The 15727-nt window shown below is 42.5% G+C and overlaps 1 protein-coding gene across 5 annotated transcripts in view; it reads left to right on the top strand.

Annotated features, from left to right (window-relative positions):
* pcnt (pericentrin) overlaps window positions 1–15727 on the top strand; it is a 57133-nt gene that overhangs the window by 27127 nt on the left and 14279 nt on the right. For 3 of the 5 annotated variants that reach the window (XM_049596171.1, XM_049596169.1, XM_049596168.1), the window contains 15 exons: window positions 438–590; window positions 1283–1429; window positions 5479–5639; window positions 5946–6118; window positions 6765–6946; window positions 7045–7207; window positions 7321–7563; window positions 8042–8274; window positions 8489–8596; window positions 8884–8904; window positions 10497–10733; window positions 10818–10991; window positions 11176–11328; window positions 12726–12905; window positions 13007–14020. In XM_049596171.1, coding sequence (XP_049452128.1) covers window positions 438–590; window positions 1283–1429; window positions 5479–5639; window positions 5946–6118; window positions 6765–6946; window positions 7045–7207; window positions 7321–7563; window positions 8042–8274; window positions 8489–8596; window positions 8884–8904; window positions 10497–10733; window positions 10818–10991; window positions 11176–11328; window positions 12726–12905; window positions 13007–14020 — 3342 coding nt within the window. The remainder of the gene's footprint in view (window positions 1–437; window positions 591–1282; window positions 1430–5478; window positions 5640–5945; window positions 6119–6764; window positions 6947–7044; window positions 7208–7320; window positions 7564–8041; window positions 8275–8488; window positions 8597–8883; window positions 8905–10496; window positions 10734–10817; window positions 10992–11175; window positions 11329–12725; window positions 12906–13006; window positions 14021–15727) is intronic. The other 2 variants (XM_049596172.1, XM_049596170.1) reach the window with 1 other exon arrangement.

Genomic DNA, 15727 nt, shown 5'->3' with positions numbered 1-15727 from the left:
GGCCTTTTTATACGTGATCAAAATATTTTCGGCTGCTGCCTCCATCCACAACAGTACATTCATTAGCTTCTGTGTTGGTACTTCGGTCTGCTTCTCCAAACACGGGGGCACGCTAACCACCATCTACTGTAGGTGATACACTGACTATAGATAAATGCCTCATACAACCCCACCTCAAAAATTCCAAACTATCCCTTTAACTTGCAGCACTCTGCCTGATGAGTTGTTTTAATGGTTGTCAGTGGGGTTCTTGTCTCTGTGGCTCTTATGGCCCATTAGAGGAGGGATTACACAGAATTATTGTTCATCCTTCATAATGGTGTATTTATAAGTAGAGGCACAAAGTATTTATTTGGGTGCACCGTGAATCTGAGCACTTGACCCAACTTAATATTGTGGTATTAAACAAACTACATGGCACGCATCTGGTGCTGCAGGAGTTAAGGGGTGTCTCTGCTCGGGAACTGGAGGCATGTCGCAGGGAGCTTGAAGAGGAGTCGTCGAGACAACGTCAGCACTTCCTCGAAGAGGCGGAGCTCCTCAAAGTCCAATCGGAGGAGAGACTGCAGGACAGGATTAATCAACTGAAGGTAAAAGAGGACTGATGAGAAAAATGATGACAGTTTGGATAGCTTAGAAGCATCCTTTTGCTAAAGACCTTAAATATTTTTTGCATATAATTATTAATTCTGTGCAAAATAATAATGTTTTTTACCAGTTTATTTTAAGTTGTGTCTTTATTTGACTCTGAAAGCCTGTTTGAAACAACATTATGTAATATCTCTGGATTATTGAGAGCTGTGTGTGTGTTTGTGTGTTGTGGCATTGCCCTCTCTAAGCTCCAGCTGCACCAGTTCATTCCTCAGGATAGCTCTTCCTGTTGGACTCTGTCCCACTGGAGCTTTATTCAAACCCAGTTTCCACATAATCCCACCATCATCATATATGTAGAAGTGTCCTTGTCCGTCTGTCTCTCTACTCTCTGACTCTCTGTTGCTGTGCTGTGGGTGTGTTTGTGTTGCCGCCATCTGAACAGTGGCTAAATGGGATGGACCTAAGCTTTTTATCCTCTGATGCAGAAGGTTTTAAGGCTGAAGGTACTTTTTTTTCCCCAGACATTTGGCATTTGACCATCTGAAATGTGCAAGCCGGTAGTCCGCCATAAGCCAGTGAGACATGGCTGGAAATCTCTTCAGCTGAAGAGCAAACAGACCTACGTTTTACTGCGGCTTTTTAAGATGGTGATCTGCATTTTTTAATTGATGTACTGCTTTCTTTGAAGACGGAGTTTGAAGAGCAGAAGGAGGCGGAGCTCGAGGACCTGAGGCGGAGCTTCACAACTGAACAGGAGGAGAAGGAGCGGAGCTACACGGGCAAAATGAGCCAGCTTACTATCCAGCTGCAGCAGCTGGATGCTGTGGTGGCCCAGGTACTGGACACACACGCATACATAAAATCCCTGCCTAGTGTCGTGTCTTTACATGTTATACATTGTCATGTTCTTTGTGCAAATGAAAATGACACCTGCAGCTTCACTTTGCTTGGGACAAGATTAGACAGGCCTGAGAAAAATGTGTGTTTCATGGGTACTGAGGCTCAAAGGACAAAATCAAGACGTTATGGTGACTTAGAAAGTGTAAATAGATAAAAGACAGTCTGGGTTTTGAGAGTGAAGAGAGGATATTGCTGCATGGCATCCATAGACTAGATTTCCCTCTTTTCTTCGCAGGGGATTACATCTTGTTAAAGAGATTATCATATCAATGAATCGCCACACTAATCTCTCATGTGTGTGGTGTGTGTGTGTGTGTGTGTGTGTGTGTGTGATGTGTGTGTCGTGTAGTCATGCTCTCTTGGTTAAAGCGTGCAGCAGAACTGAAATGATTAGTTGGGTAATCATTGAGTCAATAGACAGAAAAATAATCAGCAACTTTTTAAAAAAATTGGTCACTTCTCCCTCATGTGAAGATTTGCTGCTTGTCTTGTGTGATTAAACTGAATGTTTTATGGTGTTAGATTGTTGGTAGGACAAAACAATACATTTAAAGATGTTACCTTGGGCTTTAGAAAATATTTTAAATTATTTTTTGTAGACTTAAAGATTAATTAGAGATGATAATTGGCAGATTAAAGTTTCCTCAAAACAGCTAGCAGAGTGCTGTTTGATTCAGCATACTTATGTGTTTCCTGTGTTAATGGGAAGCTAGAGAGTGACATGTCAAGGATATTGATTGGCGTTTACAGTAGTCAATCTGATGTCACAAGCAAACATGGAGGTGGCTGAGCTGAAATGGCGGCTGCTAATGGTGCTAACAGTGATAACTGTGCTAACAATGACAACATGCTGACAAAGCTAACGATGTTAATAGAGTGGTGAAGGAATGAGTCCTAAAGGTTCATTCTCACTGCTGCGATACGGAAATGCAGTGCCTCTCCGCGCTCAAACCATACACACAGGCACGGTACGGACGCAGTGCGGAATTTTGCATTGTTGTGTTCCAAGTCTACGCTGCATGAATGGGTGCGGATGAACATGGACGAGAGTACCAGCAGCAGCGGCAGCGGGCTAGCGGGCTAGCAAGCTAACATTTAACAAGCGTCAACATCAACTTTCTTTAGCACTTACCACTCTCACTGCAGCCACCAAGCTGGACAATGGACTGCCAGACATTGTCCTTTAATTCATTGTTCATAAAATCATCCCGTCTTTTATCAAAAAGGATGGGGTGCTGTGAAATTATCAACCTTTCCCCCATACTGTCCTGCCTGACTGGATTTCGGACTTTCCCGGTCTGCGTGACTATAAACAAACAATTTCATTGGCCTAGCTGTGTAGTTCCGCCGGCGAATTCCGTGGGGGGGGTCAAATTCTGGGCGGAAACTTTTTTCACCGCATGAAAGTTCCGCCCCGGTGTGCAAACTTCCTAAGAACCCATGAAATAAACTTTTATATTTTTCCGCGAGAATAATCTACGCGGATATTCGCCCTCAGTGAGAATGGACTTTAAACCTGGAAATGAGTCAGCATTTTAGCACTCCAGCTTCCCTCATCCTGAAGTCAGTGGGATTTTTGAATCGGTTTTTGGATAGATGCCTGAAATAATGTCTGTGGTTAACACAAGTTTAGGAGAGTTTCACGTTTGTTCTGCGACAAAAAATACATCAGTAAAAACCCCACTTGGGAATTTTGAAGCGCTAAGCAAGTGGCTAAATGAGACTACAGAGCGTCATCATACAGACCACGGCTTTACACTAATTTACTCTAGTTATGGTGGTGAAGTTGAAATCATACAACCATGATGTAGTTCGTTTATAGTCTAACATTTGCTTTTTACTTATGGTGGTTGCATTTAGGCTTCAAAAATCATAAAAGTGGTCTTCATTTGTTAGGATTGTCTTGTTGAACAAAATGTGTTAGTATCAAATTTTGTTGGCACAATTAATTTTCAGTAATGATCCAAAATCCAATGGAAGAATCCCATTGGCTTTTTGTCGAGATAACCATAGTGATGCTAACCTTTGGGTCAGCCCACTACAAAATGTTATCCCTCAGCACTCTATGGGGGTGATATGGGGGTGACCCAGAGAGTGGGTGTTAAGGTTCCAAGACAACACTGTCCTTCCGCTGTGGCCTAGGACAGTGTTAATCAGCGGTAAGCGCCCAACCGTGCGACAGTGCTCCATAACTGCTAGCTAGCCTGTAGCTCATGAACACTAGTCGGTAGCTGGCAGAATTTGTAGTCATGGGAGAGGGACATAACAATTTGACTCTAAAATACCGTTAAGAATACCATCAAAACAACTTACTTGTCATCATTGGGCCTGATAGTGGTGTATAGGGAAGATCAGTGCAAGACAAACGTGATTAAAAGAAAATTAACATTAATAGAGTTCATGGGTACTTTAATGGTCATGCAGAAAATAGTTCATTGTACATTTGATGGCAGAACAATCTGTAAACTCAAATGCACAGGAACATGCATTGCATTCATTCAAATTTCTGTTTCTTTCAACTCACTTTTATTTGATCAGATTTTGCCTGTCCTGTCAGAAGGAATTGAAGCAAAGTTTTGTTTCGTTGGTGGTTGTTGTGGAGATATGACGCATCCTGAAACTTTTATGTTAATGTTTTACTGTCCCCTTGGTTACTAACAAGATGGTCGCTACCACCAAAGGCCTAAATTTCTATTTCCAAAAAAAAAAAAAGAAAAAAAATATTTTGGCTGCATAGGGACTGGCTTCATAATAAAAACATAAATGTGTGATGTCTGCAGGTCCATACCTTTCTTCTGCTTCCACTAATTCAGTAAATCCATAATAAATCCCTTTGGCACAGTCAGCATAAATGTGGCTAATGTCTGTATACATTTGTTTCCATGGCACCTTCCCAGCTTGGCTTTTGATAGTGTGATATTAACACACACACGCACACACACTCACCCCCCCTTGAGGTTAGCAAAGAGAGGTTGGGAGGGTGCTGTTGTCAGGGCAACAGCATTGTTTTGTCGAGGCAGGTGGCTGCATGAGACGTGTTTGATAGGAGGGAACGGGAGGGAGAGGGAAAAAGAGAGGGAAGATGTGGTGAGAGGAGAGGGAGAGAATAAAGAGGCTGACGAACGAAAGGTAAGAAAAATCTACTACTGACATGTAAGAAAACGCTGATGAAGGCTTTTCTGAGAAAAAGTGCAGCAGTGTATCCAGAAGTTGAGCTCGCCTCAATCCAACACTGACTTGGCTCTTAGCTGGAGAACTTCTGCCAAGGATGCCTGATGATTACAGTTGGTGTGTGTGTGTATGTGTGGCTGGTTTAGGCTGGTTGTAAGGGAGGAGGAATGTGTTTTTTGTCTTATAGTGGATGTATTCAATGTATTTTAGGTAGTGGTGCTAGCTGTTTTCTCTGGATAAGGAGGATTTCTAACAATCAGCATCTGGTTTTGATTTTCATTTGGATACAGAACATGCCTTCTGCTTTTGTCATGCTCTTGGCACTGACGGGATGTTGTGGCCATGTGATTGTGTTGTTTCTCTTGTGAAGGAGACGGGGAAATGCAGATTTCTGAATGCATTTCAATTCTCTCTGAAAAGATTAAGTCTGGATGCAGAAAAGTACTAATTTAAAACACAATTCTTGCCATTATGGTCGCTTATAATTATTGTGAAAGACCAGGCTGTCGTCCTTACAGCTGAACCAACTGGATGGTGAAACATAACGGACGTGAACATGTGCATAGTATTTATGTTCTAAGCTGGGCTACCTCTTGAGTTTTGAGTGTGCCAGTCTTTGAGATGTTCATTGTTCAACAAACTTTCTTGCCATAACTGTGTGTCATTCAGTTGTTTCTCCCCTCCCTGGCACTCAGTTGCACATATGCATACTTCTTAAATAAGTCATAGCACAGATGGGAGAGAGTTAGTTAATGGGTTTGTGCCAAGAGTTAGCAGAATTAAAAAGTTATCTCTCTGTGTTTGTTTTTCCAGCTGCGAGCAGAGGTTGGCTGTCTGCAGGGGGAATTAGAAGGGAAGCGTGCAGAGATGGAGACGTTGGACACTCTCCTCCAGCGAAGGGAGCGAGAGAGTCAGGAGGGAGGCAACCTTCTGAAGATGCTCACTGATGACTTGCAGGCAGCTAAAGAGGAAAGGTAAGTGATGTTCAGTTACAGCTAAGTGAATTTTATATTTTGAAATGTGTCTTTATGGCAAGAACCCCAGCCATGAGGTAATATGATCTGTGTTGGGGGTTTTTTCAGACTAAACAGACTACTCCAGACTCAGTTTGCCCTCCCAACCTGGAGAATAAATGAGCTGTATATTTAGTGAATACTCTTTGTGACTTTGTGGCTTAAAATGCACATTTTTATTTGATTTTCCTGTTTGTTAACCTTGAAATTATGTTGTAGTTATGTTCTTTTCTTTAGTCAGTGTCAATGTCACTTTGGTATTCCCAGACGTAAGCTGCACCAGGCCAATGAAAAGCTGAAGAAGGTGCTGATTGAGATGATCCGCAGCACCATTGCAACAGAAGACCTGATTGGACACAAGATCAGTGCCAAAGCCAAAACTCCTGAGCGGACGACCCTTCAGAAGAGCTCAACAGGGAGCAAAGATGCACAAGAATCAGGTCTGTTGGCCCCTCATTCATTCTGAAGTTGCAGGGCATGTTAGGTTACGGTCACGTGTGCAAGTAAATTTGGCGAATATTTGCCTCTCGTTCACTTCCATTTAGTGCAATTAAAGGGGGGGAAATGAAACGTTTGTTTCCGGTGCCGAAGCATCTTTGTATGACCAGCAAAGTTGTGCATGTGTAGCTGACCCCATGTGACTGTCATTGGCTGTAGTTCTCCAAGTGAGCCAAGATGGAGGAGACATTAATTGTTTCCTTGTGTAACCAGCCAATATTTTATTGTGTTGGCCATGAAAAATACAAACTATCCCACATGAGAGATGCTGCTCAGCTGCCAGTTAGTCTGGAGGTGGGCATGGAACATAAGAAATGTACCAATAACATCATATTTCTGGTGTTTATTAGCAAGCTACCTAACATAATTTCTTAGCTAGTGGGCTAGTTATGTGTGTTACATCTGGCGCTGCCCACATTTGCCTCGGCAGGCGATGGTCACTCTCCTGCATTTGCTTATGTGTGACTTAAGCCCTTATTGCTTTCTTTTGGCTTAGTCTAGTTTATGTTAGAAAGGGCTTTTCTTCTATTTGCTATTTAACTATTTGCATCAATATAACAAATTATTTTTGACTCGTTCTTGTCACAGGTATTTCAGTGGCAGACTTGTCTTCAGAGGACATGGAGCTGACCCAGTTGCTCTGTGAGAGCCTGCTGGTTTCAGATAGTCAGCTCAGTCCTGGGGGAGAAGAAGCGGCCCTGAACGCCTGCAGTAGGCTGCGTCACACTGTTGACACACTGCTGGAGCTGCTCAACCAGGCAAACACACAGGTAAATGATGCATAGACCCACTGATATCTCAACAAAACCTTCTGTTCAAATGTTTTTTTCTGTTTCATAGTAGTGTTTGCTGTCACTTTTTCCTCCAGCTGGAGCAGACTCATGGTGTCCACCTTTCTCTGGAGGAGAAATTCTCTCAGGGCAAAGAGGACTCAGCCCAACTCCTGAAGCAGCACAAGATCGTACTAGAGCAGCTCGATCAGGAGGCAAAACAGAAGAGTAAACTCCAGCTGGAGCTCCACAAGGCAGAGGGTGAGCTGCCAAATTACAATAGTCAATCAACTGACTGTTAATATGCCTTGCTCTTCCGCACTTGGATTCAAGTTGAAACATATCTCAAACATCACTTTGCATAATGTGTTAAGGGCTTCTGGAGGGCTACGTGGCTGAGAAAGCAGCCCTAGAGGAGTCTCTGCAGCAGAAGGAGGCCCAAGAGGAGAGGCTAGTGGAGGAGCTGGAGGGCCTGAAGGTGAAGCTGCACCAGATGCGGAGCCTCTCCACGGAACTGGACAACCTCAGAGCGAAGCACCAGGAGCTCAGCGAGGAGCACGCATTGCTGCTGCGCCAGAAGGAGCATCTCACCACTGGTCTTGGGGAGAGGGAGAAAGGTGAGGAGAGACATCATGACATCATGTGTCTCTGTCGGCATAAAACGTTACATGACCTCTTTAGCGAGCTTGACCACGCACGTATAATAATGTCTGTGCTCAGATGTGTCTTCTCTCCGTAGGCCATTGGCTCAATTTAGATCCTGACACAGGTTTGTGGGTCAGAGTGGAGTATGAGTGTGTGTGACGAGGGGGTGGGGGATGAATATGCAGTATGTTTGCAGTGTTGTGTGAGGTTGCTGTTTGTAACACTGCCATTGCCAGTAGCGTGTAGCAAAGGCTCTGTGAGTGCTGTGTCATTTTTACCTCTTAAACAAGAGCTGTCAATGCATTCAGTGCCTTTCCAGGACGAAAGGGACAGTATGTATAACAGTTGAGTATTTAACCTCTCCAACGTCTTGCTCGCTTTTCAATTCCCTCTGTGTGTACGCATTTGCATTGAAACAGTTTCCCTAATCTTCCTCTTTTATTTTTCAAGCTCTACTGGCAGAGACAGAGCGTTTAACCCAGGACAGGCTGGACTTGCAGCGGCAGGCAGAGAAGGACCACAGCTCTCTGTCGCTGCGCCTCAGGGCCCTGGAGAGGGAGCTGGAGGAGCAGGAAACAAAGGGCCTGGAGACGGAGCAGCACCTCAAGACCCACACTGAAGACCTCAACCAGCGCGTCCAAGCACTCGAGAAACAGCTGAAACACGACCGGCAGTTTATAGAGGTGAGATTTGACAAATGAAAATAATCTGAGATTAAAAATGATCCTTATCTATTTGCTTCCTCCTATCTAAACCTTACACTGTCACAGTTATGATCTCATGTACTCGCTGTACTTTCTTTTCAGTGTTATTTGGGAGTGTCACAGGCAGTTTCTCATGTTGCTGTTTAATGTTGTGGACACAGTCTCTCACACCACTTGTTCCCTGTGTATACAGGAGCAGGCTGTGGAGCGTGAACACGAGAGAGACGAGTTCCAGCAGGAGATCCGAAGGCTAGAGGCTCAACTCAGACAGTCAGCCAGTGGGGATAACAAGGGACACAGGGTGAGGCTCGTTCATTTCTTAGCGAGTATATACACTTACATCTAATCTATCATACAAAATGCTTCTGTTTCTAGATAAAGAAAGTGCATTGCATTTGCAGTGTGTGTGTTTTTGATGTGTTTTTTGTGATGAGTGTCTAATTCTGCTGATGGGATTATGAGCTAGTTAACTTAAATATTCGTAGTAGTAGTAGTACTTACAGAGGTTGAAGTGATGAATGCATTTTGTTTGCTGATGAGCCTGACCTTTGCCATGTGTTTATCCCTGTGCTGAACGGATTGCTGTAGTTTGAGGACTTGGTTCTGCAGGTATGAAATCAGACTGTAGCATACTTCTCTTAGCTCCTCTGACTCTTGTGCATGGCGTGTATCGTACATCATTATTCCCGTGCAATCATCCGTAGATTAATTCTTACTGCTTCTATGTGCCTGTCACATGTTCTACATTCATTCCCATTTCATCCTCTTGTTTGTTTATACTCTTTTGCTTCCGTTTCGCACTTCATTTGTCTTTCACCTTCATATCACTGCTCTCTGGAATGGCCTTAAAGGGATAGTCTGGAGATTCTGAAATGTGGTTGTATGAGGTGCTTATCCATAATTAGTGTCTTAAGGAGGATTTATACTTGTGCAGCAGACCCTACGTTGTAGCCTATGCACGTGGCCTACGCCGTTGAGCATTTTTACTTGCCCGGTGGTGAGTCTGTGTCGCTTTGCAGTTACACCTCTGAAACACTAGTCGGCGGCAGGGTTTCTGTGAAGTGCTGTTCAGTTCAAACACAAGCACACAAATCAGCTTCACTATAACTCGCAGCATTCACAGACAAACACTTGTCTTTATCTGGACACATTTTCCCCACAAATACAACATGTTAACGTTATTAGCACAAGCCTATGGCATTTTACATTGTATAAATTAGCTTAGCAGCTAGCGGACTTTTCCTCTACTCATATGAAGCCAGGGACAACAGCAACATTTAACAAAGGTAATTTTACAAAATTCGGCTTCATTACAACTCACAAGGTTCACTGACAAAACAGTCTTATACTTTAAACGTTTTCCAAACAAATATAACATGCTAACATTATTAGCACAAGCCTATGACATTTTACATGATATAAATTAGCCTAGCAATGAGTGTTCACTTATCTGTGAAATTAAAGTAAATAAAAGCTTTGTTTCCACTGAGGGAAATGATTTTCCCTTACAGAAACAGACAGGAGGTCTGTGTTGCCGCAATGTATAGTTACATTTCTGGGAAGGTGCATGTCAGGCTACGGAGTATGTACAGCGTCAATTTAACGCAGAAGTTGCTGATCTACTGCTGCCTCAGTCAGTTTGTTTGTATTATTGTGTGAGGCCGATCCAACCCTTTAAAACACTTAAGTCACACAACAACACAAACAAACTAACTGATAAGAGGCAGCGGTAGATCAGCAACTCATGTCTTCTGTGAAGTAATATTGCTGTTCTTGTCAAAGAAGTGTGGTCACTTTGATTAGAGCATACATTAATGTAACGGCTTCAGTTCCCCATGACAAAGGGCTGCAAGCAAGGTAAAGCGATGAAAATGTTATAAATATAGTGTACACTTAAACTGATCCATATTTTTTTAGCTGGCTGAAAAGTGTTTTGCTCATGCCCCTGACCACAGCAGTACATTGTTTAGCGTCCGTGGCGATACTCCTCCTGTAATACTATGGATTAGTACCTCATACAACTCCACTTTGAAAAAAATCCAAACTATCCCTTCAACTTCGCTGCTCGATACCAGTGGCTGCAGATCCGGAATGGCTTCTCTATCTAAAAGACAGTAGCTTTCCATTCACAAATCTCTTTCTGCTAATTAAAACTCTAAAATCCTGGCATCCTAAATGTTGTCCCCTCTATGTCTCTGCAGGTGGAGAGTCTACAAGCCATCATCAAAGACAAGACAGAGGACCACGCCTCCTTGCTCACAGCCAATCAGCAAGCCCAGCGTGATCTCGCAGAGCGCAACGAAGAGATAGACAAGTTAGCAGGGCGAATCAGAGAGCTGGAGCAAGCGCTGCTCAACAGCGCTGAGAGTAAGAGATCCATCAGTCAACTGGAACAAGAGCTCCACAGAGCAAAGTTGAGAGAACAGGAGCTCACACAGGTACGAAATGTCCTGTAAATAAACTTTAAATCGCTGCACTGCACCCAGCTGTTCGTTTTCTCACACGTGCTCACCTTTTGTCAGGATAAGCAGGCACTGGAGCAGCAGCACCTGTCCAACAGGCTTCAGATCTCCGCCCTGCAGTCCAAACTGGATGAGACGAGACACTGTTACCGTGACAATGCCCGTGACCCCACCCAAGAGCTTAGTGATGCCCTGGACGCTGCTCAGCAGAGCCTGCAGAGCAAAGAGCAAGAGGTCTGTAAGATTTCACGCAAAGCCGGTTTATAGTAGCTGAGATGATTTGGGCTGATCAGTGGTGGTTATTGATCAATGCGTTTGGCTGCAGTGCCACCTGTTGGTGCAAATGTATAGGTGTTCGCAGACTGACAGAATTCTAGTCTCATTGGTGGCTCTTAAAAGGTTGCCTTTGTCCTTTTAGGTCGAGTACCTCCTTGGCCAACTGGAGACGGTGCAGAGAGACTTGAGCATCAAAGAGGTTGAACTAAAACACCTCACACTACAGCTGGAACTGCTGACCAATCAGAATGGAGCTCATGTTAATGAGCTCCAAGAAGAGATTGCTGCTCTAAAGGTAAATACCATGTCACCTTCATACCATTTTGTTATCGGTTTTTATTTACTGCTTTATAACCAAAACTTATGCGTTATATATAGGACAGTGAAAAACAATATGTGCTCCCTTTTAAAATGAATTACGCATGAAGACTGTTTCTGTACCCCTGTCCAAAAGACTCAAAGCACTTTCATGTATTTTGAAATTGTCTCTTTGTGGCTCCATTTTGAATAGAAATCCATCATCATTAGTCCAACATTCTGGAAAAAATCTTTCATATGAAAATTGTTTTTAGTTTTGGGCTTAACTACTGAAGTAAATGTTAGTAACTTAAATGAAGGAAGAGGCATGAATACTGACTGATAGTAGCACTTGTGGCTTTTAAGATATTTATAACAAAATGCTGAAGTGATAGATAACTTAGAGTTGACAAATGTATTGACTTGGTGTACAATATTTATGTAAAGGAGAGAATTATTTACAATCTGTGAATCCAAACACATATTTGTTGAGAAATGGACAAAATGGATTATGTGTAGTCCCACAGACAAGATATTTAGATATGCATCATAAACCGACCATGCTGTGTAATTTGTAGCCTTCCACGGTGTGTCTATTGTATTATATTGCAACAGAAGAGACCTAAAAAAAAATGTAAATGGAGCTGATTATTACAGACCAACAGACAAATTATGTAGTAACTCACATGTTCTTAAATTTAGAGATTCAGACTTTAAAAAATAAGTTAAAATATATGATTTTTCCAGCCCAGATTGTATCCAAAAGTTGTTCAAAATTGAGTGAGTCAGTATGAAGTCAGAGGAATGTGTACATTAACGAAATCAAAGATTATAACAAAATGCAAAAAATAAAAAAAATTATGTGACAGTCAAATGAGTTAATTTATGAAATAGTTTTAAAAAAGGAAATAAAAAATGTGTAATACATTTACCATTTAATACACATTTTGTTTTGTTTCTTTATTTGTTTTCAGTGTATATATCTGTAGGGATACAGATATACAGATGTACAGAATAATTAATTTAAAAAGGGTGGGTGTAATAAACTATGGATTTCACCTACACCTTTGTTGTCAGCATAAACTTGCTTTGTTGTGTAACTGCTTCAGAGGTAATGACTTTATTATAGTTATTTTTTTACTGTCTCGTATTTGAGTTGTAGAAGTTGGAAGAAGACTGAAATAAAATAAAAAAATTAAAATATTTACTCTTTATAATTCCCCTCAAATGTTTGTTCTATTCCTCCCAGATCTTTAAAAGGCCTTTGTGATTTTGTTTATTATTCTCCATTTATTATCTTGATAATACAAAATATTAGTACTTAATACAAAGAAGGAAACCTACAAATTAAAATGAATGGCATAATTAAACTGATATGAACATCTCTGTTTGCAGGAAAATGTGTCTGCTCTCACCGTACTGAAGGAGGAGAGGGAGGAACAAAGTGAGGTGGAGGATACAGAGGAAGAGAATCTCCCCTCAGCCTTACTCCAGGAGAAGAATCAGGAGATCGACCACCTCAACGCAGAGATCCAAAGACTGGAGCAGGAGTTGGAGAACACCAAGGACAACAAGGTCAGAATATGTGCACGCAGGAAACATGTAGACAGTTTAGAAGTGAGAGATGATGAGAGAAATGTAACTGTCTGATTAATTGTGATCTTTTTGATAAAAAGGCTCTGGAGGCTGAGCTGGAGGATCTGCACTCACAGGTGGAGCACTTAAAGTCTGAGGTTGTGAGAGTGCGTCAGGACAAACAGGAAGAGGAGGAGCGCCTTCATGAGGTCATCAGCACACTGCAGGCGGAACTCGCCACATTAGGGCCCAACCTCCATGAAGTCAGTGACTCTCAGGAGTGTGACAGCATCACTCCCTCGCCGGCTCCCAGCCCCGAACCTCACCACTACGCCATCCAGGAGCAAGCGCGGAGGGGAGGACCAAACAGCCTGAAGCAGGAGCTCAGTCTGAGTCATTCCACCTCCTCACGCTCCCTTCGATCCCGTTTCAAGGCCATCCAGAGTCAGCTGGAGACTGCGGTGGCAGAGAAAGAGGGACTGGAGAGATTACTGCTCACCCAGGAGGAAGAGTACAGAGGACATGGGGAGGAGTTTGGGAAGAGGCTGACAGCTGAGAGGGAGAGGGCAGATGAACTCCAAGGTGTCCTCACAGTCAGAGAAGCTGAGCTGAAGGAAATCAAAGCCCAGAAAGAAGAGATGGAGAAGAGGAAAATATCTGAAGAGGAGAGAGACAGTCAAGCCAAAGAGATGAGCGCCCTTCACGAGGAGAACGCCCACCTCAGCTCTCTGATTACGGAACTGCAGAAGAAAGAACAGGAGAGCGCAAGCGTCATCGAGACTCTAAAAACAAAAGAGCAGGAGATGAAAATAGAAATGGAAGCCCTGAGAGAAACCAGTCTCACTCTTGAGAGACAAGTCCAGGAGGTGAGAGCTGAGGTGGTAGACATGGAGGAGCTGGTTGCTGAGGAGAGGACAAAGATTATAAACCTCGAGACAGTGAAGGGGGAGCTTTCTGCCGAACGTGAGTCCTTGAGGAAAAGAGAGAGGCAACTTCAGGAGGAAATTGAGAGACTCAGGCAGGAAGTGACCTCAATGAAAGCCCGTATTCAGGACCTGACAGTGACGCTTGATGAGAGGGAAAACAGTCAAGAAGAGGCTCAAAAGGAAGTGCTGGTGAGTGTCAGCTACACAGTAAACTGTATTAAACGCAAATTTAAACCAAAAAAAATAAAATTCCAGTTAAATGATGAGCCTTTTAATCAAGGCAATAAATATCTATAGAGTTCCCACAAATCTGTAAAAAGTCTTAAAAGGCATTGAATTAATGAATCTAAAAATGACCCTTTAACTGACGTTGCATTTTAAACCTCAAAATATTTGGTAACACCTATTTTTTTTAAAGTAATTTACCGATTTACCACGTGCATTAACGTCTCACAGATCAGGGGCCGTATTCGCAAACATTCTGAGAAAACTCTCCGAGAGCTCCTAACTTGGCCTAAAAAGTTTTAGTAAGGAACTCTAGCCTAGGAGTGATTTAGGAAAGTTCTCAGAGCAGCTTAGAGCAAAAAAGGGACAGAAACTTTTACCTCAGTGAGGAGGTGTGGTTGACCCTGTTGCTAGATGTGACACATTGTTTTAACAGATGTGATTGGTTGTCACAGACATGCCCTTTAGTAAGCCTGCAAGGTGTGGACACCCAGTGGAAATGAAATGAACCGCTGACTGTGACAGTGTTGTCATTGTTAGTGTGATCACTCTGCTGATGGAAGGTTGAGACAGACTTGAAGTCATCACTGCTGCACTGATGAATTTCTCCAGTTTTCCAAATATCGTTGTATTGTGTTAGGTGGGAAATACGTGCGTGTCCCTAATGATATCTACTACACATATTATCCCTGCACAGTCTAATCTGTTGCATTTCATTTATTCGCTGTCATCCACTGAAAATATTTCTCCGACCTCTTTGTGTTTCCACCATTTTCTCCTCTACTTAAGGAACTCTTAGTCTTAAAATGTTAGTCTTAGAATTTTCTAAGAATTTCATCACTAGGAGCAACTCTTGGTACAAGGAACTTTTGTGAATACGGCCCCAGGATAGCAGAACCAACACTTGTATTTTGTGTCCAGCCAGGATGCTCAGAGCAGAGGATGCACTGTCTGGCAGCTAGTTGTCATTGTACCATAAAATTCACAGAAAATTGGTTATTTAACCAAGATTTCGGAGCATGCTGGAAACCCATACAAGACAATGTGTATGAGGTTCCATGTATTTCATGCAAAAAGGTTTTTCAAACTCGGCACGATGGCTATGAAGGTCATGGAATCCCACATGCAGAGTGAGAAACATAAAATCCAGAAAACCTGCCAACAAACCCCAGTAAATTCCCAGTTCTGTTCTACCCTCATTTTTGTCACGCCTCCACCCTCATCTCCGATACCACTACAGGGTCAGCAACAGATCTCTGCTTTCTGTGTAGGCATACACTCGAATGTTCAGAGATACTTTGGTGTTAAATGGCAGGAGTAGGAGACCTATTATGGGCAACATTGCCATGAAATATGTTGGTTCATGCTTTTCTTTTCTATAATTTTAGTAATTGAAAAAGTGGTCTTTTGTTCATTGCGGGTGGCAATAAAAGTCTTAAAGTCGTAAATCTAACTTGCCTTATGCTGTAGGAACCCTAATGTAGAAAATAACCAAATGTAAGGTATGAATTACCCAAGATTTTAATGGTGTAAAGAAGTTTGTGTACATTAGTTAAAGATACAGCAGTTAAACACACCATTTTTCAGTCGCTGTAATTGTGTCTCTGAATATACATTACTTGGAAGTTTATGAGGTCAAAAAAAGCACTGATTGTACCTTTTAATCTGGTC

Source organism: Epinephelus fuscoguttatus, linkage group LG14 (assembly GCF_011397635.1).
Source record: "Epinephelus fuscoguttatus linkage group LG14, E.fuscoguttatus.final_Chr_v1".
Lineage (NCBI taxonomy): Eukaryota > Metazoa > Chordata > Actinopteri > Perciformes > Serranidae > Epinephelus > Epinephelus fuscoguttatus.
This window is presented reverse-complemented; position numbering and strand designations above follow the sequence as displayed.